Source organism: Ruditapes philippinarum, unplaced genomic scaffold, assembly GCF_026571515.1.
Source record: "Ruditapes philippinarum isolate M1 unplaced genomic scaffold, ASM2657151v2 ctg1925_1_1_1_1, whole genome shotgun sequence".
NCBI classification, from domain to species: Eukaryota; Metazoa; Mollusca; class Bivalvia; order Venerida; family Veneridae; genus Ruditapes; species Ruditapes philippinarum.
The window spans coordinates 170,035-195,754 of record NW_026852233.1 but is presented as its reverse complement, the minus strand read 5'-3'; the positions used below and the strand labels follow the sequence as shown (position 1 = coordinate 195,754).

Here is a 25,720-nt window from a genome sequence, read left to right as displayed (position 1 = left end):
ACACTTGTTCTATAGCAGCTGAGTATCAACACCATATTATTATACAGATTTCATTCTTTATACGAAAAGTGAGAAACCTACATAAATATCATTTACCTGAATCATGTACAGTAGAAAACAAGGAACTATAAGATGGATATAGCTTCGAAGTGGATGACATTGTGGACAACACTGTTGTTGTTGTTGTTTTTATCATTATTATTGTTGTATTTGGTGTTGTTGTTGTTGTAACTGAATCGATAATTTAAGTTATAATTGTAATTTCAAATTTCTATAAATCCTGGATAAAATATGAGAATCAGAGAAATACTAACTAATAACATGGTCAAATATAACTGATACAAACGTTAATAAATCCAATATGAACTGAAGACCAGTGTAAGCTATGAGACTAAAAAATATGGAAACAAAGTGATCCTTCGGAAGCATTAATCACAACAAAATAACATAATCATTGCAGACTCGGTTTGATTGAATCTGTACATGAGGGATAATGTATAAGTGCAATGTCCCTCATGCCCCCTAGCACCGGCTTGAGCGGTACTCAATTCTCAACACTTAATAGTGCTGGCATAAATGATCCCTAAAGACCAGAAAAATATAACAACACTGAAGTTAAGTACGGGGCAACTTTTTACGGCTGCCACACAGCACTTGACACCTGCTGTTGTGAAGTATAAAAATCTGGAAACAAAGTGATCCCTCGGAAGCAGACTTAAGACTTCGTGTTAAATTCACCGGTTCAATATATGTTTCAATCAAAGTAATGCTTATCATTCATTTGGTTTGAAATATATCCCGTTACGTTATGCATAGGAACAAAAATTTATTAATTTATATGTAGAACACATTGAAAGACAAATGATCTGCTTTTAAAATTTATGCTATGTTAAACTGATAAACTGGTCAGATGTCCGTCCATGAACATGCTCAATCAAACCAAGCCTGCAACATTTTCAATTTTGTTGCTTTATGCGTTCTTTGGGGATTCTTTATTTCTCTCTATTTCATGTATAAAGTCGGTTTAGCTTCATCATTTTCCGCAAACGTTTGGTTACAATCACCTTATAGATTGCTACAACATAGGTTATATTTTTCAAATATTATGAAACAATTTGCTACCTTTTGGTGAACACTCTGCTGCTGATGAAGGTATCCATATTTGTTTAGGGCAACTAACAGATCCTGGAGTAAAGGTATATCCAGAAGAACAAGATATGCTTGCGAATGTGTTTTTCGAGCCATAATAACAAGCTCTCCCTGTTTTCACAGTGAGCGACTCGTGGCATGGTCCTTCTGTAAGTTATAGAAGTGTAAGTAAAGCTGATTTTTTTAGAGTAATGACTGCCTACATCATAAGTTGCTTGTAACCGTTATTGAGCACTATACAATGGCATATCCTGCTGCATAATAGCTATACACCTCCTCTATATGATAAGACTGATTGATTATTAGATTCGAACAATTTTAAGTGCAAAGAACTTTAGCGAAGTATTCATTTTGATGAAATTGCCTTCTAACCCATGTTTTAATAGCTACAATTTTCTCACAAACTGAAGAACCCTCATAAATAAAGCAAGATAAACTTTTGGTTACTATTGCTACCCCACCTTTGGCTCTTCTATAGGAATGTAAGGTAAACATTTTGCACAACACGAGCTATTTTTATAGCATATTTTATTTAAAACTTCCTAGGTAGAGCTGCATTACTGGTATTGGTACTGCAGTACGTACTGCAGCGATTTTGCAAGTACTGGTACTGATACTAAATTACTCTTACAAAATTTTGCTACTACTGGTACTGGTACTGCATTACTGTCTTAAAAAGTGGTACTGCTACTGCATTACCCAGTACTTTTGGTTTTGATAAAAATTAAAAATAACATCAATTTTTCTCATAAAATAAAGCTGTAAATTACATTAACTATATTTCATTTTTGTGTAAAAGTAAGTTATCAAATCTAAATATAATTTGTTGCAATATTCCTTCAAATGTTAACATAGTATTCATCATAAAAAGCACCAAAGACTTTAAGTAAAAATTAAATTAAGATAAACAGACTCAATAACTCTTTACCCTAAAATATCCTTATTAAAATCTTCTATTACTTTGTATTTACTAGTAAAAGAGCAAAATAAACACTAATTAATTTCTTCTATTCTAAAAAATCCCATTTCAAGTGAAAAAAGTGATATTGTTAGCACCATAAAAAGTTGTTATTTACTTTGGTATAAATTGAACAGAGGTGTGAAGGTGTGAAAGGCAACAAAAGACTGTTGTGTTTTAAATGAAAGATGTTTGCATTGTATTTATACAGTTGACTGGTTACTAAACAATTAGATATGACATGAATATATGTTGTAAAGAAATAGAAATAGAAATATGGTGATAAATACTACAAAATACAGTCATTAATTGCACATGAGATATAAATTATCACTTGAATCTTTAATTTGTTTACTTTTCTCAAAGTTTTAGTAATTTTTTTCCAAGTTTAATTTTCTTGAAATATTTTGGGTCATCTGGAGGCATGCAGCTTTAAAGTAAATTATGATTTTATTTCTTTGCTGAATAATATTTGCAATTATTTGTTTGACACTGTATTTATTCAAACTTTGATGAATATATAAAAGTAATGGTACTGATACTTAATTACTTCACCAAAAAAAGTACTGGTACTGCAGTACCGAGCTAAAATCTAGTACTGGTACTGGTAATGGTACTGCATAATTTGCCAAGTACTGGTACTGGTACTTAAGTACTACACCCTTAGTACTGATGCAGCTCTGTTCCTAGGCACTACCATATGAAATACTGACCTGATAAAACGCGATTCATCTAGTATAACAGTTTTTAATTTTTTAACTGTATTTATACCAAGACGTAGCACGGGTCTTTGTGATAGAAAGTCCATCAGCAAAGTCCTCCGATTGCTGGAGGCAGTAAACGAAAAACAGACGACGTCAATGAAAACAACCTCAGTTTTGCATGTTTTAACTTAAAATTAACAACTGACTAAAAACTATAAAGTTGTAATATTTATAATTATGATATGCAATACATTGTATTTATTATAGATGAGTAAATTTTCATTATTATGATCCGGATATTTCTTTTTGTTTACCATTGTATTCTTTGGAGGTATTTAAGAGGAAAGATATTTATATTTTGTTTGTTTGTTTGTTTGTTTGTTTCATTTTACGCCCTTTTCCAACAATATTTCCGTCACATAGGCGGGTAGTTTCCTAACCATCGTTCCTGGAGAGTTACACCAGTACTAGACTACCTTCCTCCGCGCTAAACTACCAAAGCACCTCCCGGGGATCGAACCCACGCCAGAGAGGTAAATGGAAAATATATTTATATACAAACAATAAGTATCTTTATAAAAAGATACTCGGCCGAAGTAAAACTTGTTAACTTTCATATGTTAGTTCTTAGTTTTCCATGCAAACTCATATAGAAATATTAGCATAGCTTGCATAACAATGGAGTATTCATTTCTTGTGAGGTTATTTATTTTGATAAATGGAACACTTAAAGATGTATGTATTTCTAAATAAACCTTTCGTGGTTTGTCAATTTCTAACATCAATATCTGCGCAGTCGGTAAGGAAATTAGTTTTTATAAAGACTTGATTAATATGCATAAATATATAAAAAATTATGAACAGTATATCATTTGAAAACATCAATAATTATATAATATATAAGACTCGTATTGAACTTCATAAACTAAGAGTACCTGATAAGAGCTGATATTGTTCTCGTTATGTTATTTTGGACAAAACTTAAAACTCATGATCAGATCGTGTGTATAATTAACTCTGTTCTTGCTTAAAATAAAGTGTTCACTATAAAGTGTAATGAGATCTGAATTCAAGAAATATTATTAAACAGAACGTAAATAGCTGAGCAATTTAACTAGAAAGTTACAGAACTATCCTGTACATTTTCTTTTAAAACTATCCTTTACATTTTATTTTATAATCGCAAAAACTATTAGAACTACCTTAGAATAAGAAGAACTATCCTTTACATTTTTTATAATGACCAATGAGATTCTCAGATTTCATTTCGTAAGTTTAAAATAACCAATGAAAACTCATCAAATATTCAGTTCTGCCCTGTAAATCTGTTTATTTTTTGTTTTACGTGTGTAAACAAACAGCCGGATCTTTATGTTTCCCCGGCATTGATATTTCAAAATTTCACGCCTTCATGTGGTAAATAAAATAAATTAAAATTGCAAGTAAATGGTAAATAACTGATTATTGGAAAAACATTTAATCTAGATTTGTCACAGAATTATGAATCTTGTTAAGTAAAACGAATGAATTATAGTTCGATTGTGTATTGAAACACTCTCAAATCCGTTACTTTAACCAACGAGTACTAAGCAAGTGTTTTACTCATTGAAATAACGGCTAAATACTAAAGGGTTTTGAACATATGAGGCCGGCAATCCTTATATGAATACCTCGACACGTTAACTACTTGGCCATGCCGCCACATTAACAAATCAAAGGGCTGCAACCTCTGTGGTATTTTCTGATCTTTGCAATCTAAATCATACTGACTATCTGTATGTATTTTCCTATATAAGTTTATTTTTATATACTATAATTAATCTTACGCAGCGACTGCGTCTATAACAGTTTGAGATTGATACATATGGAATTTTGCATGACTAGAGTTGCATCAAAAAATCATTTTCATTTTTTATGACAGCCATACTTTATCCTTGCATATCGTGGCTACTTCCTTAAAAAAAGACACTTAAAAAAAAAAGTTGTCTCGACTAGGATTTGAACCTTGGGTCTCTCACACCCTAAACGAGCGCGCTACCTCTGCACCACGGTGAAGTAATACATATGTAGCTTGAATAATAACAAATACATTGTAATTCTAAATTGAGAATTTCAATTCCGTGTTTGTAATCCTTACTAATTTCGAGGTATTTTCTTCACTATAAACCTGTTGTTTAACACTGATGAAAATAATTTAGCGAAAATCTTCTCCCCAAAACAGTACGACATGTATATATTCCACTACTCGACAGACAGTCAGATTTATGTGTACTACGCTCTGGAGTATTCGGTAATCGACATAGCTAAAAATAGCATTTTCATTGATTAAGCTTTACGGAAATAGCCGAACATTTTTCATTGGGTAAAAAAGATATTCATCCGCGAAATTTGTGATTGTAACCTCATATTTCTATTGATTACTCTAAACTTTTAATGCACTGTAATTCGTTAAATGCATACATTAAAAATTATTCTTTATTTTAAATTGCTGGTTTTTAAGCAGTTCTGAGTGAGAACTACTTTGCGTTGTTAGGCCTGTTAGGAAAATTTGTGTTAGACCGTGGATGTTAGCTATGTATTTACTGATCTTGCGATCAGAAAATACAAAAATGAATCCTATTTGGAAGGCTCATATGACGTGTTGTTGTTGTTTTCGCTATTGTTGTTTTCAATGTTTAGCTATGCCTGTGTATACTTACGGGTTGGAGGAGTCGTATCACAAGCAACCGCTTTCATATGTTCACCATTCTCTGAAAAAAGTATATGATTATCTTTTAATATTATCCTAAGTTCTTTACCATATATACATTTCATACTACTTCTAAATTGTTTTATTCGACTTCAATTACAACCAGTGTGAGAATATATTTTTGTTAAATTCATCATGCATATAAGTAATCAAGTCATTTTAGATTTATACTGACTTCCAAAAGGAAAATATTCAGCCTAAATTGTGTTACACGAAAAGCAAATACAATTTTATGCAAAGGTAATATTTCATTCATGCATGGACTAGATCTGCCTGGTTTTGTTTGGATTAAAACTAATATGAAATGAAATGTATCAAATGAAAGTTAATATCTTTTACCCTTGTCTTCAGTGAAAAAAGAGAAAATAAGAATCCTGAAAAAGAGAAAATAAGAATCCCCAAAGAAAAACCAACACGGCAAAATTGAAAATGTTGCAGGCTCGGTGTGATTGAGCCTGTTCATAGACGGTACTGTCAAGTGCAAACTACCGTCCTTCCCTTAGCACCGGCTTAAGCAGAATTCAACATTTAACATGAACTGGTACAATTTTGAAACATCTGCATATGTGTTCATATGGCGGTTATCATGGAAACTTCAATGTGATACAAAAGTGCCTTTCTATGAAAAGCGGCATATGGTCCCCAAGTAAAAAAAAAATGCTTGTGAAATTTGAATTCAGAGAAATTGTGTTGGTATGGTATGACCAAAATAATAGCAAGAAAATTGACAGTAATTTTCTTTCCTATTAGATAATAAGAAGCGTTGTTTTCGTTCATAGAGACTGCTATCTAGCTTACTTAAGAAAGGTTTTTAGTTCTGCTAAGGTATATCCGTATACATTGAAGGTCACCAGAGAACCTGAAGAGTCTCCGAAACCTTGATCATATCTTTGCGGCTTTCTGCCCCGCCAAAAATTCTATATTGTAAAACAATCATGATTTTGCATTTTAAAAAATACAAATTAAATTCCAAAAACTTATTTTTAAATATGTGCATTTTATAAAGATGATGATAGTTTGTTAGTAATAGTCTTTTACAAAAGTGAAACAAAAACACAACAGCATAAAGACAGATGTGCGGACACAATAATTAGAGATACCTAGATTTCAGCTTAATTGCTGGACCGATGTACAATGTCGGATACGGAATACCATACCATTAGGGCCATCGTGGTATTATTTTATAATCCAGAGGGCCACAATGCGATAGTGCGATGACGACAATAGGACAGTGCGATGACGACAATGCAATAGTGCGATGGCGACATTGCGATAATGCGATTAGGACAGTACGATAATGCGATAGTGCGATGGTGACAATGCAATAATGTGGTGGCGACAGTACTAGTGCTATAATGCGATGACGACAGTGCGATAATGCGATGGCGATGTCGCCACTGCACTTTCGTACTGTCGCCATCGCACTATCGCATTGTCGTCATTGCACTATCGCATAGTCGTCATCGCGTTATCACACTGTCGTCGTCGCGCTATTGTATCGTCGCCATCGCTTTATCGCATTGTCAACAATTGCCTTTCAGTGGACAATTATTAACTGCTGACGAATAAGCGGATGGTATAGAATATAGGAATATAATTTTTCTTTTGTCAAAAGATATTTTTCTTCTTTTGCTTTTCTTTCTTTCTTTCTTTTTTTAGTTGTTGTCTCTTCTTCTTTTTTGTATACTGAAAACGTCTAAATAAATTCAAAAAAAAATAAAAAGTAACATTTTATATCAAAAGATAGGGGGAAATACTTATAAAAAATACATGGAAAATGTAATAAACAGTGTGAAACTTTAAAAAATAAGTCGAAAAATTTGACGAAAATGATGTCATGTTGACATATAAAAGATGCAAAAAAATCTAATTGGTCAGTAGTATTATAAGAATCTTAAACCGGCTGCCGGAACATACCGGAATATCTACCTCGAGGGTAACTGTTTACGGCGGTATTGAGGCTCTGTCGAGTTTCCGCTAAACAGTTACCCGAGAGCTAGACATTCCTGTCTGTACCGGCAGCCGGTGTTTGATTCTTTTTCTTGCATATTATAAATTAAAAATATTTTTGAAAAGAAATTATGATAAATGATATCATCATTTAGCACTTCTTTTATGTATAAATTTACAACTCCATTCATAACTGCAAAATGACGTCATCTTTAGAACGCAATTGATTCATTAAAAGGGATGTGAATGACGTCATTTAAAACATGCGACTTGTATTGAATCTACACGAATATAATATTTTATTTAATTTTACCCATGAAATATGGTGCTTTATTTAATTTTACCCATGAAATATGGTGCTATATCAGTCAAATATATTTCATATTTTTTAAAAATGAATATGAAATATAAATATGAAAGTGGGCGGAGTCAAAACTCATATTTATTTTATGGGACTTCTTTCGCCGTTATGTTTGAAAAATCTGATAAATACAAACAACTTTTCTTGAATTTTGTTTTAAAAACTATCTAGCATGATAGAAAATGGTCTAACTAAGAAAATTAATCCGAACACCAATATCTTTAATTCAGTAATTAACGCTGTACAGACGTTTAAAGAGTTGTTTACATGACGTCACAATGTAGCGCCAAACAGCGCGTGCTTATACGCATAAATTACTGCGCGCTGTACAATTGCAGTTGCATGGTAGCAAACAAGGGGGTTCGTTACCAATTTCTTTGATAATGAAATTAAATAAAAAGGTTATTTTTTCGTTTTTCGTGAAATATTGTATATATTTTCACTCAACATGATAAAATGCCACATATTTTCACTCGCCGTACCGGCTCGTGAAAATGTGTGGCATTTTATCATGTTTCTTGAAAATATATTCCATATTTCACGCAAACGAAAAAATACCCTCTTACTATTTATCACATATATAAAATAAGAACAGTAAACTGTTAAAATGAGTAATTTTTCAATGACGCTTCTATAGTGTAACGCTAACATTAGCGCTTTAACGCTATGTTTATATATAACGCAATTGACGTCACGTCAAAGTGTTATTACACTTGTGTAATATCGTTTTTATTAAATAGAGGATATTGAATGAGTGTAAGTTCAATACTGAATTTATTGCACGAGTTGAATAAAATTATATTATGCGAGCCTTTGCCAAGCATAATATTATTTTATTCAACGAGTGCAATAAATTCAGTAATGAACTTACACGAATTTAATATTCTATTTATCACAAACCCAAAATAAAGACCGTTTAAAGTGAAATAAAAGTAATTTTTCATTGACGCGCCTATAGTTTAACGCTAACATTTAGCGCGTCTTTACACTATGTTTGTATAACGCTAATGACGTCACGTCAAAATATATGCACGGCCGTGCAATACCATTTTTACGGAGTCGCAAAATCGGCACGGGTGTGTGATAAATGGCTTTATTACACTCCTGCGCCGCGGTTTATGTGATAAAGGTTTATTTCTAGCACCGGTGTTAACAGTAGATAATCCTGTCTCATATGCAAGAAATAGAGTATATAATCAAGTTTTTTTTTTCTATAAATACAGAATTAATTTTTTTCGAGTGGTACGAAAATAAATATTTCATGAGTTACGGTATTATTTTATACTTATTTCTCTTTTTGCCCTTAAAGTTTGTATATCGGCTGAATCTAGAAAAAGGCACAATTGAAAGTACGGAAAATATGTTTCACTGCAGTGAAGAACATAATTATTTTAACAAATGAATGTAAATAGAAAATGAAATACGCACTAAATTTATAACATAAGTTTTCTCTATAAGTTCAAATGATATAAGTGGTCAGCAATTTTCACTATAAGATTAACTTGTCAGCAGATTCTTCTATATGTTTTTATTAATTTCACAATATAACAAAAATGGGTGCTTTAAGTTCATTTCTATGAAACTTTAACAGTTATCACCGCATACATATCACGATTCTAAATCATCTAATCCATAAAATATTCATAGTACCAAACCCCCATATCGAAAAAATATAACAAAAATATGTCCGTTTCATTTGTGATTCAAATAACGTCCATTTGATATACGCTTTGCCTAGGAAACCGCAGCTACCTACAGTTCATAGCAAAGTCCCTGGTTACATTCCCACCCTCAGGATCAATCGGAGTTTGCTCCCTTTTTGCAGTGGCGGACATTTGCCCCCCCCCCCCCCTTCCCCCATATCTTTGGAAGGGTTGGACATTTGCCATTAAAAATGTTAAAAAAATTTTAATTGTTGATTTTTTGTTTAAAAAAATTTTTAAAATTTTATTCCCTTTTTCAAATTTTTTTATTTTTTCAATTAAAAAAAACTCGCGAAAAATTTGTGAAATTTTAAAAAAAAGATCCATTTTTGTACAAATTTAAATATTATACACGAAGAACTTCAAAAATTCAACAAAAAAAGGGGAAGTGAGAGGGGTTTTTTTCCAGGGGGAAAAAAATGTTTAACATTTTTGAAAGTTTTTGAAGAAATACTTTCAAAAATTTATTCATTCTTTTTTAATAAATTCAATTACAAAACCCCATTTATTTTTTTTGCAAAATTACCCAATTAGCCTTTTTTTTTTTTTTGAAAAAAAAAAAAATCAAAAATATAAATAAAACCCAACTTGTAAAAGGGGGTTCCCCCTTTTTTTATGTGTTTTAAAAAAATTATTTTTATGATTACATGAAAGTTTGGGAAAATTGCCAACAATTTTAGGGGAAGGGATTAAAAAAAAAGATGGGTCGATATCCTATACATATTGACCTGGCACTTCACTAACTTTCGTAAAGGTCATATGAATAAACACTGACCAGTATCTATCGAATATATCGATATATTTGCTAGCTAAACTCCTCAGTGAGGTGTGGTGTACTGGTAAAGATGTCGGACTATCGATCTGAAGGACTCTGGTTCGATTCCTTATCAACACCACGTTATTTTTTTTTTAATTTACTTCCAAGAATTAATTTGAAATCGTTTTACTACTTCTGCTTTAAGAATACCTTTTAGGTCAGCTTTTATATGTTTTTATTTCAATACAGTATCTTTCAATGGTTCTCTTTGTGACATAATGCAATCTATGCATTGGCGCATACACGTTATAAAGACAGTTACAACACAGATAGCACACACAACAAAAAGGTTTGCCATAGTTTTAAGAGATTTGAATTTTTTTAATTCATACAAAAAAAAAGAAAAATAGTTGCTGAATAGGATTCGAACCTACCAGTTTACGTCAACATTCTTCAAGTGAAAAGGCTTTACCAACTGCGCTAGGAGGGAATGTTTTATTTACCTGATTTCAACAATTGCATATTGACATATATCGATTAACAAGTAGATCGTAACGATTACGGAATATACCGACTACAAATGCGGGTCAAATGCGAGAGTGCCAGGTCAATGTTGTTTGACAATAATATGGTCAAACTGGTTTTGCCTAACTGAAAAAAAGAATTTTAAAACATGATCCATAGATAAATATTTTAGGCACTCATCTGGTATTCATTACTAGAAAAATTAAAACAAAACTCAAGCATATCAAGGGGGATAACTTACGCCGAACGTTGCGGTAAATGGCGGATGTCACTCCTTTTCTTTTTTCAATATACCGTAAATTTGACTGATTTTTAAATAAGCAGATTATATTAAATTGAGATTAGATTATTAAAGACCACCCGCTCGCATAATATGAAAAGATATTCAAAGGTCGGACAAACAATATGTAAAGTAGGAACGGATTCGGATTTATGCGCCGCAATATGCGGTCCTGTTCCAGAGTTCCTATGGTTTACTTGTCAGCAGATTCTACTATACATGTGTACCTAATGCACAGTACGTTAAGTCTGCTGACCATATAGTATAAAAATAAAATATGGCATAAACCACAAACATTTTTTATTTACATTGAAACACCTTGCCTCACTATGTCCTAGGGCGGAATCAGTTGGCTAAAGTACAATATGCTGACTAGTTAAACTTATAGTAGAATCTGCTGTTAAGTTAAACTGATCATATAGAAAAAAATATGTGTTGACGTAAATTTCTTATTACTTTTTTTAAAATGTTAGTAATATAATAAACTCTACTTCTTACAATAACAATAAAACTAAATAAAGATATTAATTGTAAGGATCTGACATTCTAGCATTATTCTGAAATGTACTTACAACAGAACTTTTAATGAAATCCAAGTGACATTGTGAAATCCTATAGCTCCATAATTTGTTGACTTCTACAATAACAAGATTCACTTACCTGATTGATCTGAAGGAACACTGTATTAACACTTATTGACTTTGCAATTTAAGCTGATAAAATTGTTAAACTTACCTTTTATATATAGCAGATAACTGATTTTCTCTTTACATTTTTGTGTAGCAGACGTCGAATGCCAGACATCTTTGAAATCTGTCACTTCATATTTTATATTGAAGATTTCTTATTGTTAATATCAATTTCAGTCAAATTCAATTCAAGAACCTAATTTATGTAAAGTTTATGATTGATTAAGGTCAGAAATCCTTAAATATTCACTACATGTTTCTGTATATTAATGATTTTCGTATGTAGATTTTATATGAGATTTCAATATGGCCGCCATTGAAATCCAAGATTTCAGATTCAGAAATCCGGCCGTCTGTCCATTGGAGGATTTCCGGATTTCTGTTGTTTCATTGGTGGATTTCAAACATCGAACCTTATAAAAGTCGGAATCCAACCAATGTTGTCACTTCGGTCTTGACCTCCAAGTAATGCAAATAAAGTTTTAAAACCGCCAAAGTTCAAATACAGTAAACATCTTACAAACGACATTGTTATCCAAACTTGTAAGTTGGTATGTATTTATATCCAGTATTATTAACTCACTAGACACTGTTGTTGCCGAAATACTTGTTATAAACTTAGAAAACTTTAAAAGAATTGTATTTATTTTCCCCATCCTGACATACGTTTACAATGGTGTCAGAAGTAATGGGATGGTCTAAATTATTTACCATCCTATAAAACGGACCAGACAAGTGCATCTCATCCATCCATCCATCCATAAAAAAAAAAATAACATTTCAACTTGTGAAGAAAATTTTATTACTGAGAAACATACAAATGAACTGACAGCAACATTATTATATTCCTTGAATAAACTGTACTCTTATATCTATGACTAACAGCAAATAGAGATTTAAACAGTATTTACATTGGATTAACACACATTATGGCAGACTCTTCAGATTCTGAAATAGAATTTTGTCAGAATAATAACAACAGAGCTTTGAATGATGAAAGGCAGGGCTATGAAGAGCCACATCCTCATATTGAAACGGAAAGAGCTGATTCTCCATTGGATGAGTATGACACAAATGATGAAGAACCGCTCGCAGGTCAAGACCGAAGTCCCCCTCCAAGGGGTAGACCATCAAGGTGGACGAAACACCATGACAGACGTAATGGACTTTCCAAGAAAATGTTGCCAAGAGGGCCAAACATTAAACTTAAATCATTTAGTGGAGATGAAAATTTTGAAGAATTCATAGATCATTTTGAAATAAATGCTGAATTAGGATGCTGGGACTTACATAGCATGAATTTAGCCTTAAGGTCCTGTCTGACGGGAAAAGCCCAAGTTTTCATTTCAAGACTTCCTACTGACATTAAATCAAGCTATCGCAACCTGGTTGAGGCCTTGCGAAATAGATTTACTAACAAGTATGATCAACCAATGTGGGTATCTTCTCTGAAAGCAAGAAAACGGGGTCCAACAGAATCTATTGCATCTTTTGCTGATGCCCTCTTTGAACTTTCACGCAAAGCCTATTCTGATCTGAGTTACAATGCACAGGAGCGAATGGCTTTAGACCAATTGTACAGTAACCTGTGTCCTGATCTTCAGTACAAGTGCATCGAAAAAAACTGTAGGACTATAGATCATGCTGTAAGCATAATACAAACCTATGAAAGTGTTATAGGTAGTAGCAAATCTCACATTCGCATGGCTTCAAGCCAACTTAATGAGCCTTCCTCAAATCAAGCAGATCAAAATCCGACATTGAAAGATCTTGCTTCTCGACTTGACCGCCTGGAACGTCAATCGCATTATCAGCATCGTGATGACCAAAGAAACTCTGGACCTAGACGCTGTTTCAAGTGCCGATCTCCAGATCATCTGATTAGAGAGTGTCCCTTTGTAGAATTTATAGGTGATAACGTCTCAAAATATCCAAATGGTAATGGCTTTCAGTCACAAAGGCAAGAAAGTTCTGTAAATAGAACTTATGAGCAACTCATTGACACTACTTCATGGAAGTCTACTCAGCTCTCGGAAAACGACAATCCGTTGGACCTCAAGGCCAAGACCCAACGGGCACCTGCAGTATAAGGCCTGAAAATAAAATCACCGCAAATGAAATTAACAAAAGTGAACTTATAAGCAATATAGGTGTTTTATGGGACAATGGGTTATATGCTGGATGTGATGTGAATGGAATCAAAGGAAAATTTCTTATTGACACCGGTGCCACTACTTGTTTAATATCAAATCGTGTCTTCTCTCAAGTACCTAGTGAAAAAAGACCTAAGTTAAATACCTACTTAAGAACTGTACAAGATGTAAATGGGGACAGTGTCAAAGTTCATGGCCAAATAGAGACAAACATAAAAATGGGTGGAAAAGTATTTAAATCAATCCCATCTATTGTACTGTGATATGTTACCCTGATGCGCATCATTGCCCAAGACCTTTTTGATGAACAAATGTGAAAAACACTTGATTTAGACAAATCAGAGCACTTAAATATGTTCAGATGGTTATATTACAATATGGACAGGTATATCATTACAGAATAAAATTGTTCTGACTTGTCAAGTTATTCCGATATCAGAAAAAAAAAGCTACAACATTTCAGCACAAACATTCAATGTGGTTTACTGTAGCATGTACCAACAAAAACTTGTATGTTCATCAAGTTTTACTTTTTGAATCTAATTACAAAAGATGATTCTCTTCAAATAGTAGATGGTGTTGCGTTAAATGACTCCTCATGCACTCAAGTGAATGTAACAAACTATATGGACTGTCCTGTTTGTAATTGAACAAAATAGTGACATTGGCACATGCACTTCAATTGGTGACTTAGATATTTTAAAACAGAAAAAAGTACATATGGTAGCCTGTGAACCTAACATAAACACTGAACCAAATATTAATGAAACCGTACAGTTTTACCTGAACATTTACAAGATCTTTTTAATCGTAGTACTGAAACATTTGACATCAAAAGAGGCCGAGTCCCTTGCTAGTCTTTTGACAAATTATCAAGATGTATTTGCCAAAACAAATGATGACCTTGGCTGTACTTCATTAATCCAGCACCGCATAGATGTTCAAGGAGCTCAACCTATTCGACAAGCACCAATAGGACTACCTATAGCAAAACGAGAAATTGAGCGAACTGAAATTGAAAAAATGTTAAAAAATGGCATCATTGAACCTAGTATTAGTGAATGGAGTAGCCCAGTACTTTTACTAACGAAACCAGATGGCAGTACAAGATTTGCTGTAGATTATCGGAAGCTTAATGAAGTAGTTAAAAAGGACAGTTTCCCTCTCCCAAAGATAGATGAATGCCTTGATGCCCTAGGTGGGAATACTTATTTCAGTTGTATGGACTTAAACCAAGGTTTCATGCAGTTGCCTATTGCAGAAGAAGATCGTGACAAAACTGCTATCGCTACAACTATGGGTTTATTCCAGTTCTTAAGGTTACCATATGGTCTTGTTACAGCACCATCTGAGTTTAGCCGACTTATGGGGGAGGTTTTACGAGGAATGCAATGGCGCGAATGTTTAGTTTATATGGACGACATTATTGTCCCATGCTCTGTAGTACAACAAGGACTTATAAGATTAGAACATGTTTTTCAGAGACTGAGAGCTGCTAATTTAAAACTAAAGCCAAAGAAATGTTCATTCTTTCAAAAATCAGTCAAAGTGCTTGGACATATTGTATCATCCGAGGGAATTCGGACAGACCATACTAAAACTGAAGCTGTCAGGGATTGGCCAACACCACAAAATGCAAAAGATCTTAAGTCGTTCCTTGGGTTATCTGCCTATTACATGAGATTTGTTGAAAATTACAGTAATATTGCTAAGCCTTTATATAAACTGTGTAGCAAAAGCATTAAATTTACATGGACTGAAGAGGCAGAAAAATCGTTTCAAGCACTAAAAACAGCTTTAACTACCACACCCATACTAGCATATCCAATAAGTGGTCTGCCTTTTAGTCTTGACACGGACTGTTCCAAATTTGCTTCTGGTGCAGTACTTGGTCAGGTCCAGAATGGGAAGGAACGAGTAATTGCTTACATGAGCAAAACGTTAACTCCATCTGAAATAAAGTACTGTGTAACACGGAAAGAACTGCTTGCCGTTGTAACAGCCCTCAAACATTTTCATCATTACTTGTATGGGCAAGAAGTACTACTTCGCACAGATAATGCTGCTGTGTCCTGGTTACGTCGTCTTAAAGATCCATGTGGACAGATGGCTCGTTGGCTTCAATATATTGACACATATAATCTGAAAATCACTCATCGACCAGGGCGGCTTCATGCAAATGCAGATGCTCTCAGTAGAAATCCATGTAAAGTGTGTGCTCGTTATGAGAAAAGCAATAGCACTGTAAATAATGTCCGAGAAATTGTAAGTGGTAACAACTCGGACCAGAATGAAACAGTATGCGTCACAACTCGTTTGAACCAACAGTCAGTTGAAAATGAAGCTCCTAGAACTGTACTTCTAGATGGTTGGTCTGCAACTGACATCAAGATGGAACAGCTTCAAGACCCAGATATAGGTCCACTCTTAGTTGCTGCTGAGGCTAAAGAAAGACCAGACTGGAATAAAGTGGCTGGGAGATCTGCCAACTCAAAGTTACTGTGGAACCAATGGGATAGACTTGAAGTACATGGCGGGGTGTTACATCGTATATGGTTACCTGAAAATGGAAAAGAAAAAATACAGTTAATAGTTCCCAAGACAAAAAGAATAGACCTGCTTTACTTTTACCATGACATACGTACAGCAGGTCATCTTGGTGTTGACAAAATGTTAGATAGACTTAGAAAAGACTTTTTCTGGCCAGCAATTACACAAGATGTGAAAACTTACTGTGCAAAATGTATAACTTGTGCAGCAAGGAAACCTTCTAAGCCTGCACATGCACCACTTGGTGAAAATGCAGATGGTGCTATGATGGAAAAGGTAGCTATGGATTTTCTTGGACCTCTTCCTACTACTGACAAAGGATACCGCTATGTTCTAGTCATTGCAGATATATTTACTAAATACACAGAGGCAGTAGCATTGCCTGACCAGGAAGCAAAGACTGTTGCCACAGCCTTTGTTGATACATTTGTCACAAGAATGGGGACCCCAATGACAATTCTCTCTGATCAAGGCACAAACTTTGAGTCCGAACTTTTCAAAGACATGTGTAGTATCTTAGGAATAAAGAAAATCTCTACATCCGTTGCAAGGCCGCAAGCCAATTCGGTCGTGGAACGTTTTAATCGTACATTGCTGACAATGTTAACCGCTTATTGTTCCGAAAATCAAAAGAGTTGGGATATTTACCTTCAACAAGTGATGATGGCTTTTAGAGCATCAAAGAGTGCATCAACAGGTTTTACACCAAATCTTATGGCTTTTGGAAGAGAAGTTACTCTACCAGTCACAGCTGTCATTGGTCTTCCACCAGGTGAGCATCTCACTCCAAGTCAGCATGTAAGTAACCTACAAAATAATATGGTAAAGGCTCATGAGATTGCAAGACACAATTTACAGAAAAATGCGCAATATCAAAAGCGGTACTATGATAGATCAGCGAAGGACAGAAAACTTCAAGTCGGCCAACCGGTATGGTTATTTGAACCATCCAAGAAACCTTGTAAAAAGCTTGCACCAAGATGGCAAGGTCCATATTTAGTTGTGAAGATCATAGATGATCTGATATACATGATAAAAAAGTCTTTAAGAAAGCCAGCCAAGGCTCACCACATAGATAAACTAAGGCCATATAATGGAAATGAATTACCTAAATGGTTTAAAAGAGTTCTCTAAACATTGAATAAAACAATCTGATACTGTGACGTTCAAAGATGCGCGAAAAAAAAATGTTAAGTTTATATTGTTATATTGTTCGAAAAGTTAATAACTTGCAAAAGTTGCTGTTTTTTTATAAAAGAAAATATATAAATAAAAATAAAAACAATATCGTAATGAAGGATACTTCAGCTTTGAATACATCAAAATATATCTCGGTAAAAGAAAGAAAGAGAAAGGGAATTAAGAAAAGAATGTCTTTTATGCTGGAAGATTATTAAGACTGACCATAGATTACAACACCTTTTACGGAGCATTGTGAAATATGCTGATAAAATTAATTATGGAGGAGTGGAAAGCGGGACGCGGTAATGCTGGCCTGATAACCCAGGGATTACGATGAGATGACAATTGTGACTTCATTAGGATGATGTCACGTGAGTTAATGGCCATGAGAGTCTGGTCTTAACGTGAGTGATTCTACATATGTGAAGCTGCTGTATTCTATGGGACACTTAATGACTGGTAGACATTGTGTAAGGAAAATAGTATGCAGGATAACAAGTCCTATTTGAAATGTGTTAATGGCCCTGGGAGATATATAGTATTCAATTAAATTATGAAATGAATGTACATTTAACTGAAAAAACAATTACCTTTTTGTTCCTGTTTGGCCCACAACAACAGTGTCTACTGCATTTATAAACAATATTCTAACTTCTTTAATAACTGCATCTAAATAACATGAATATAAAAGAAAACTTTAACTATTCATTGCCATGAGATATGTTAACTGGAAAATGGATTAATTAAATTCATTAAAGCATGATAAAAGAAAACATTACTCGACAAAAATGATAATTGTAATAGCAAGTTTATAAATTGCCATATTTGAGAAAGATAAATGACTTAGTTCAATTGTTACAGATGATGGCTTCTCATTGTTGGTTGTGTGGAGACTTATCAGCCTCAAGGAAAGATCTTAAATTACATTTAATGGGAAGACCACATCATATCTTCAAGGTGATATGCCCATTCTGTCACCCCCAAGAAAGAACTTGCAATAAGATCTCTGACTTGAAGAAACATATAGACAAGTATCATCCTGGTTTGACAACCACGGATACACTTAAGGGATGGTTTACAGAGGCCGCTGGTTTTTACCTGTCCGTCAATCCATATGATTACAGGCGCATTATTGATCCCATCAGTCCTGACGCACAAATTGCTAAAGCCATCAAGGAGTCCATTCGCACCTGGATACCTTCCATCACATGTCCATCACGTGTGTTATCTGATTGGGAGCAAGGTTGGGCTCAATCGATTGGTACTCCTCTAAGAGATGAGCTTCCAAACCAGTATTTACCATACTCGCCAACAAGGCCAGGAATGTCTAAGTATCCTGTCGAGCCTTATTCTCCGACCAGACCGGAAATCTTCACAGCCACTAAATTGAAAGTGAAAGTGTTGTCCAGATGTGTTCTGAAGCCCATATCATGTGTATTTGAAACCCAGACTGGAATGCAGTATGTCGCAGTACTAGCTAATAATGCATCTACTTTAACACAGCTTAACAATTTAAAGATCACAAGTGTAAATTGTTCTGATGAGGTTGACAGTTATCAGTACACTGTGCTTAGTGATGCCTTGGCAAACACACTACAAATATCTCAAACCCTGATTGATACAGTTTACAAAGTAACCAAAGACAGTTGTTCAATTAATGACTCTAATAACTCTCAAAGCCCCACCCATGCTTGTTTACCACCCAGTGACATACCAGATCTACCTGTCTCTACATCTTATACCCAAGAAACTCCAGAAAACAACCTAAGAGCCATAGCATCTGAGCTCTTGTTACATGGACTGTTTCCCTTAGGCATGCCAGCTAAAAGAGATTGGGAATCAGCACCATCAAGAGAGATAGTAAAAGGTTCATACCACGTTCAATGGCCACCAAAGAACTGGACTGCTATGGATGGTAGGAGGCGTTTCCAATTGTTTTTACATGCTGCCATGAACTTGGATGTTGATCAGGATGGAAACCCCATATCTACAATAGATCAGATAGTAACTAAGTATACGTTCCTGATGCTTCCTAGTACACCAGTACCACGAGAGTACCACCCAATCCGATTACAAGTTGAAACATTTTTAAAGCTGAAAGAAATAGTAAAAACTGGGAAAGATACTTACAAAATTTTGGACATGTATCAGCTAGCAGCAGCATCACGCTCAAAAGAACTAGACACTATCCTTAAACAAATTGCCGATGTTAAAATCCGCATCTGAAGAATCAACACCTAGGAATTAAATCAAATAATTAAGCATGACATAAAAACTACAATAAGACTGAGGACATTTACATTATCTGATTAAATAAACTTTTCATATAATATATATACATAAAGTAATAATAATTACAGAACAGCAGAAGTTTTAACTAACTGTGAAATAAATCATAAATATTTTGTGGTTTAGTACCTATTTCGGACAGTATAAAAAGTTCAGGGAATATCAGTCTTAAAGACTTAGGGAGGGGGTGTGTAAGGATCTGACATTCTAGCATTATTCTGAAATGTACTTACAACAGAACTTTTAATGAAATCCAAGTGACATTGTGAAATCCTATAGCTCCATAATTTGTTGACTTCTACAATAACAAGATTCACTTACCTGATTGATCTGAAGGAACACTGTATTAACACTTATTGACTTTGCAATTTAAGCTGATAAAATTGTTAAACTTACCTTTTATGTATAGCAGATAACTGATTTTCTCTTTACATTTTTGTGTAGCAGACGTCGAATGCCAGACATCTTTGAAATCTGTCACTTCATATTTTATATTGAAGATTTCTTATTGTTAATATCAATTTCAGTCAAATTCAATTCAAGAACCTAATTTATGTAAAGTTTATGATTGAATAAGGTCAGAAATCCTTAAATATTCACTTCATGTTTCTGTATATTAATGATTTTCGTATGTAGATTTTATATGAGATTTCAATATGGCCGCCATTGAAATCCAAGATTTCAGATTCAGAAATCCGGCCGTCTGTCCATTGGAGGATTTCCGGATTTCTGTTGTTTCATTGGTGGATTTCAAACATCGAACCTTATAAAAGTCGGAATCCAACCAATGTTGTCACTTCGGTCTTGACCTCCAAGTAATGCAAATAAAGTTTTAAAACCGCCAAAGTTCAAATAAAGTAAACATCTTTCAAACGACATTGTTATCCAAACTTGTAAGTTGGTATGTATTTATATCCAGTATTATTAACTCACTAGACACTGTTGTTGCCGAAATACTTGTTATAAACTTAGAAAACTTTAAAAGAATTGTAATTATTTTCCCCATCCTGACATGCGTTTACATAATTAAGTGCTTTTAGCAGTATTTTTATGGTGACCAGTGCTGACCAATTATATTTATTAATCATGACATTTTTTGTATTTGTCGAGAAAACTTATGCATAACTGTCCAATTAAATATAAGTGAATATTTTGTATTTTATACAGACTGTTCAAATCTACATTATTATCATAATCATTTTCCATTACATTATTTTACTTTGTACATATTTTTAATATGATCTATGAATATAATTCGTTTGTCTTTTTATATAAGTAATAAACAATTATTTTAATATTTTGCATCTTTCAAAATGTCTTTTTCATCTGAAATATTTCTACTATATTAAAGTTTCACACAATTTATGACATTTTCCGTGTATGTATAACTCTTTAAGTATTTCTCCTATCTTTAGGTACAAAATGTTACTTACTATTAATCTATGATTTTGTTTAAATGTTTTAGTACACAGAAAAGAAACAAACAAAAATAATAATAAGGAAAGAAAGAATAAGAAAATTTATTGACAAAAGTAAAATTATTTTCCCATATTCTTTACCGACAGCTTATTCGTAAGCAGTTTAGAATCGCCCAACGGTAGGCGATAGACGGCAATGCGATAACCAAATAGCGACAGAACGACAATGCGATGGCGACAGTGCGATAATGCGTTGACGACAGTGCGATACTGCGATGACGACAATACGATAGTGCGATGATGTCAAAGCGACAACGCGATGGTGATAGTGCGATAACACTATCGCCCTGTCGGCATCATACTATCGCGTTATCGCATTGTCGCCATCGCACTGTCGCATTGTCGTCATCGCACTATCGTATTGTCTATCTTACTGTCGCACTATCGCATTGTCGCCCTCTGTGTTTTAAAGTATAACCACGATGGCCCTTACGGTATTTCGTAGTCGGATGGTATAAACAAAATTACAGGGAATTACTACTGGTGCTATATAGATAAAGGAAAATAATGAAGGAAAAAGTCAATTACACTACATTCTGTAATACAATTATTTTACAACGAGCGTTACTAATTACAGGATGACAAAAATGACTCAAATATACCTAAAAATATTTTTTATGAAAATATTTTTTCCCATTGGTACAAGAACGGAAGCGGAGTACTTCAACTATATGTCAGATACACATTGCCTTCATCAATCCAATTTTAATTTCAAAAAATTAAAAAAAAGATGATATTTAAGGCAAATGAATCGTTTCCCAGCAAACAAAAGCAGCTCTCCTCCAGATTCATGTTAATTTTCATGAAAACTTTAGAAATGTTTTTGAAAGTAAAATATTGTGAAGTGAAAAAAATGATAATTTACATATTGCAAGAAAATTTCCAAAAAGTTGGTTATCCGCCCTTACTGTGCTATTAACGCAGTAGAAATATGGCGATAAAATACTGCAAAATCAGTCTTAAACCGCACATAACATGTAGAATATAACTTGAATCTTGAATGATTTTACCTTTCTTAAATTTAAGTACATTTTTTCAATATTGATTTTCTTGAAATATTTTGGCTCCTCTGGAGGCGTGCAGCTTTAAAGCCTTCTTTCAGGTCAATTAAATGGGGTTATCTTCTGTCCCAGTTTTTATTTTAAGTTCACCATTGATCCGAAACTTCAATTTAAAAGTATAAAAAATTACATCCGCTTGACATTAAACTCCATCATCGTAACGAAAGAATATTTCTTATACTTGTATATACCTGTCTTTAAAACTCTCAAATTGTTTATTCATTTCTATCTTAATCTAGTAATTTCATATTTTAATATTTAATTTAATAAATGTAAAGTTCGGACAAAAAGTGTTAGATTGTCTGATTATAATCCCCAAAATAAAAGTGTTTACTGTATACACTAATAGATTTATTTGAAAAGAATGTAGAACTACATGTACTTACCTAAATATGAACTTATTACCACAATAGTAAAATAATTTGAAATTTTCATATTTATCCACTTAACTTAAAATCCCAAAGAAATATTTGAATAAGGAAGTTTAAATTGTAAAGGTAAGTATCGTATTTTATATATAAAGAGTGCTCAATGTCCATACAAATGTTATGAAATTGCATTTAAAGGAGGGGTGTCACGTTTATCCTTTTAAACGGATACGGTCGGTTTTCAGCTTAAAACCGGTTAGAAAATTCAATAACCGGTAACTGAGGTTAGAATTTGACTATGAGAAGGAAAAGTTGTATATTTAATATTACTTTAGCTTTTTATGAGAAGATATGGCAATTGTTTGTATTTTAGTATAACTCAACAATGTACGACCCTAGCGGAAAATAGTTACTCCATATTCGGATTTGTATTGTTATCATTTTGAGTACAACAAAATATAAACAAAATATATCTTTTCATAAAGAAACAAAGTTAATGTTGAAAATCTTAATATTTTATAAGTACGGTCGATTAGACGTTAACATGGCTATTACGTCGCCATTTTAACTGTTTTCATTCTTTTCTAAACGAGACACCCCTAAATTAAAAGCTTCGCTTTACAATGCCAGTTTTTACAGATATTTAACGTGTAAACAAGACTTAACCGCTTATTAAAATACGTAGCATTTTATATCCTACAATTTATTGTCAGTAGTATACATTTATATTTTTGCACCTTGAAAGCGTAATAATTATCATTGTACCATTAAAGTATTTTTAAGAGGATATTTTTTCGTTTGCGTGAAATATGGAATATATTTTCACGAAACATGATAAAATGCCACTTATTTTCACGAGCCGGTACGGCGAGTGAAAATATGAGGCATTTTATCATGTTGAGTGAAAATATATACCATATTTCACGAAAAACGAAAAAATAACCTTTTATTTAATTTCATTATCAAAAGAAAAATGGTAACGAGTCCCCTTGCTTGCTACCAAATGCAATTGTACAGCGCGCAGTAATTTATGCGTAAGCACGCGCTGTTTGGTGCTACTTGTGACGTCATGTAAACAACTCTTTAACGTCTGTACAGCGTTAATTACTGAATTAAAGATATTTGTGTTCGGATAAATTTTCTTAGTTAGACCATTTTCTATCATGCTAGATAGTTTTCAAAACAATATTCAAGAAAAAGTTGTTTTGTATTCATCAGATTTTTCAAACAAAACGGCGAAAGAAGTCCCTTAAAATAAATATGAGTTTTGACTCCGCCCACTTTCATATTTATATTTCATATTTATTTTTAAAAAATATGAAATATATTTGACTGATATAGCACCATATTTCATGGGTAAAATTTAATAAAAAGTGATATTATACTCATTTTTTATTGTCAAGCTGAGCTGCATTTACTATTATTTCCAAAGATTGACTTATTATAACGTTGACTGACCAACAGTTGACATTTGATAGTTTGAAAGTATAAACCTGCCTCAAATATAAAAACACTGCCCCACTATTTTTTTATAAATTGAATGTTAAAGGTAAATTCTGATGGATATTTTTAGAAACTTCTTTGGGTTAGACGAGTTATTTATAAAAAATACAAATGAAAGGAATAATGACAAAATATAAACTTAGTTTGTCTGTCACCTGTCTATCTTTGATGGTCACTCTACTGCTCAGTTTAATAAACAGTAGTATTTACTCGACTCCGTTTAAAAACAAGGCTGAAAATATATTATTGATCAGTTTATGCCTTGATTTTGAGACAACACAAATAATACCTACCAATAACGCAAACGTTTAATCATGATATTATGTGCTTTGTATATAGATCAAATATTTAATCATGGTCTCCGAATAAGAAACACAAAAACTGTTAAGCGTTATACGTTTCAGGTTATCTATTTTTCCACCTAAGTACACTTGTTAATGAGTAAAGTAACTTCTCCACCAGGTGTTTCACTAAATAAATATAATGTTCTATGTCAATTTGATCCATCGTAAGATTTTAATGAACGATGTTAAGGAAAGAAAATATAAGTTTGATATGTTAATAATCAACATGCTTTCTTACATGTTTTTCTTACAAAATAACAAAACCGTTTCCAATTGTTTTTGTTTTTTATTACATCTAATGAATAAATATAATATTATTTTATTATATTGAACACTAATGTCCACCTTTCCCAGGATATGTGATGAATTATCAGTCTAAATTTCCATTTTTCTTGTTCCATGATTAAGTTCAAACATATACATATTCAAACAATCATCACACACTCATGAATATTTTGACCGATTATGAACAACAGATATCAGCCAAAAAGATCCTACAGTTGTCGTGTTTTTAGATAATTAATTAGATCAGCGTAATTGATTTTTAATCGATATATTTTGAGATACTTAAAAAACGCGGCTTCAAACTTTTAGTCAATCACCATCATCAATCAATTCTATTTCATTTCTAAAACTACAGAAATATCTAAAATTGGGGGCGTGAGGGATGTTGCACATTTTAATTATCTCTCATGTACAGACGCAATCAAACGAGTCATAGGTTTTACTAATGAACTGAACATAATGAATTCAATAAAAATTGAATCTATTCTTATATCTTAATAATCATAATTTACACATAATAAGCGTGACTGAAGTTGTTGTTTGTATTTACGCATGATTAATTAAAAATGTATATTTATTCGCTTTCGATATGTTGATATGATAGATATTACACTATCTGTGGCTACATATAGGTTGATACAGCTATAACTAAAAGTGCCACCAATTAGAAATTTGTTAGAAC

The 25,720-nt window shown here is 33.1% G+C and overlaps 1 protein-coding gene across 1 annotated transcript in view; it reads right to left on the bottom strand.

Annotated features, from left to right (window-relative positions):
• Nucleotides 1-23,057, bottom strand: part of LOC132753400 (uncharacterized) — a 30,698-nt gene extending 7,641 nt beyond the window's left edge. The window contains exons 1-4 of the mRNA XM_060743866.1: nucleotides 22,925-23,057; nucleotides 5,511-5,561; nucleotides 1,123-1,296; nucleotides 97-231 (exon numbers count right to left, since the gene is read on the bottom strand). Of these exons, the coding sequence (XP_060599849.1) occupies nucleotides 97-231; nucleotides 1,123-1,296; nucleotides 5,511-5,561; nucleotides 22,925-22,973 (409 nt within the window). The 5' untranslated portion in view covers nucleotides 22,974-23,057. The remainder of the gene's footprint in view (nucleotides 1-96; nucleotides 232-1,122; nucleotides 1,297-5,510; nucleotides 5,562-22,924) is intronic.
• Nucleotides 23,058-25,720: the final 2,663 nt, after the last annotated feature.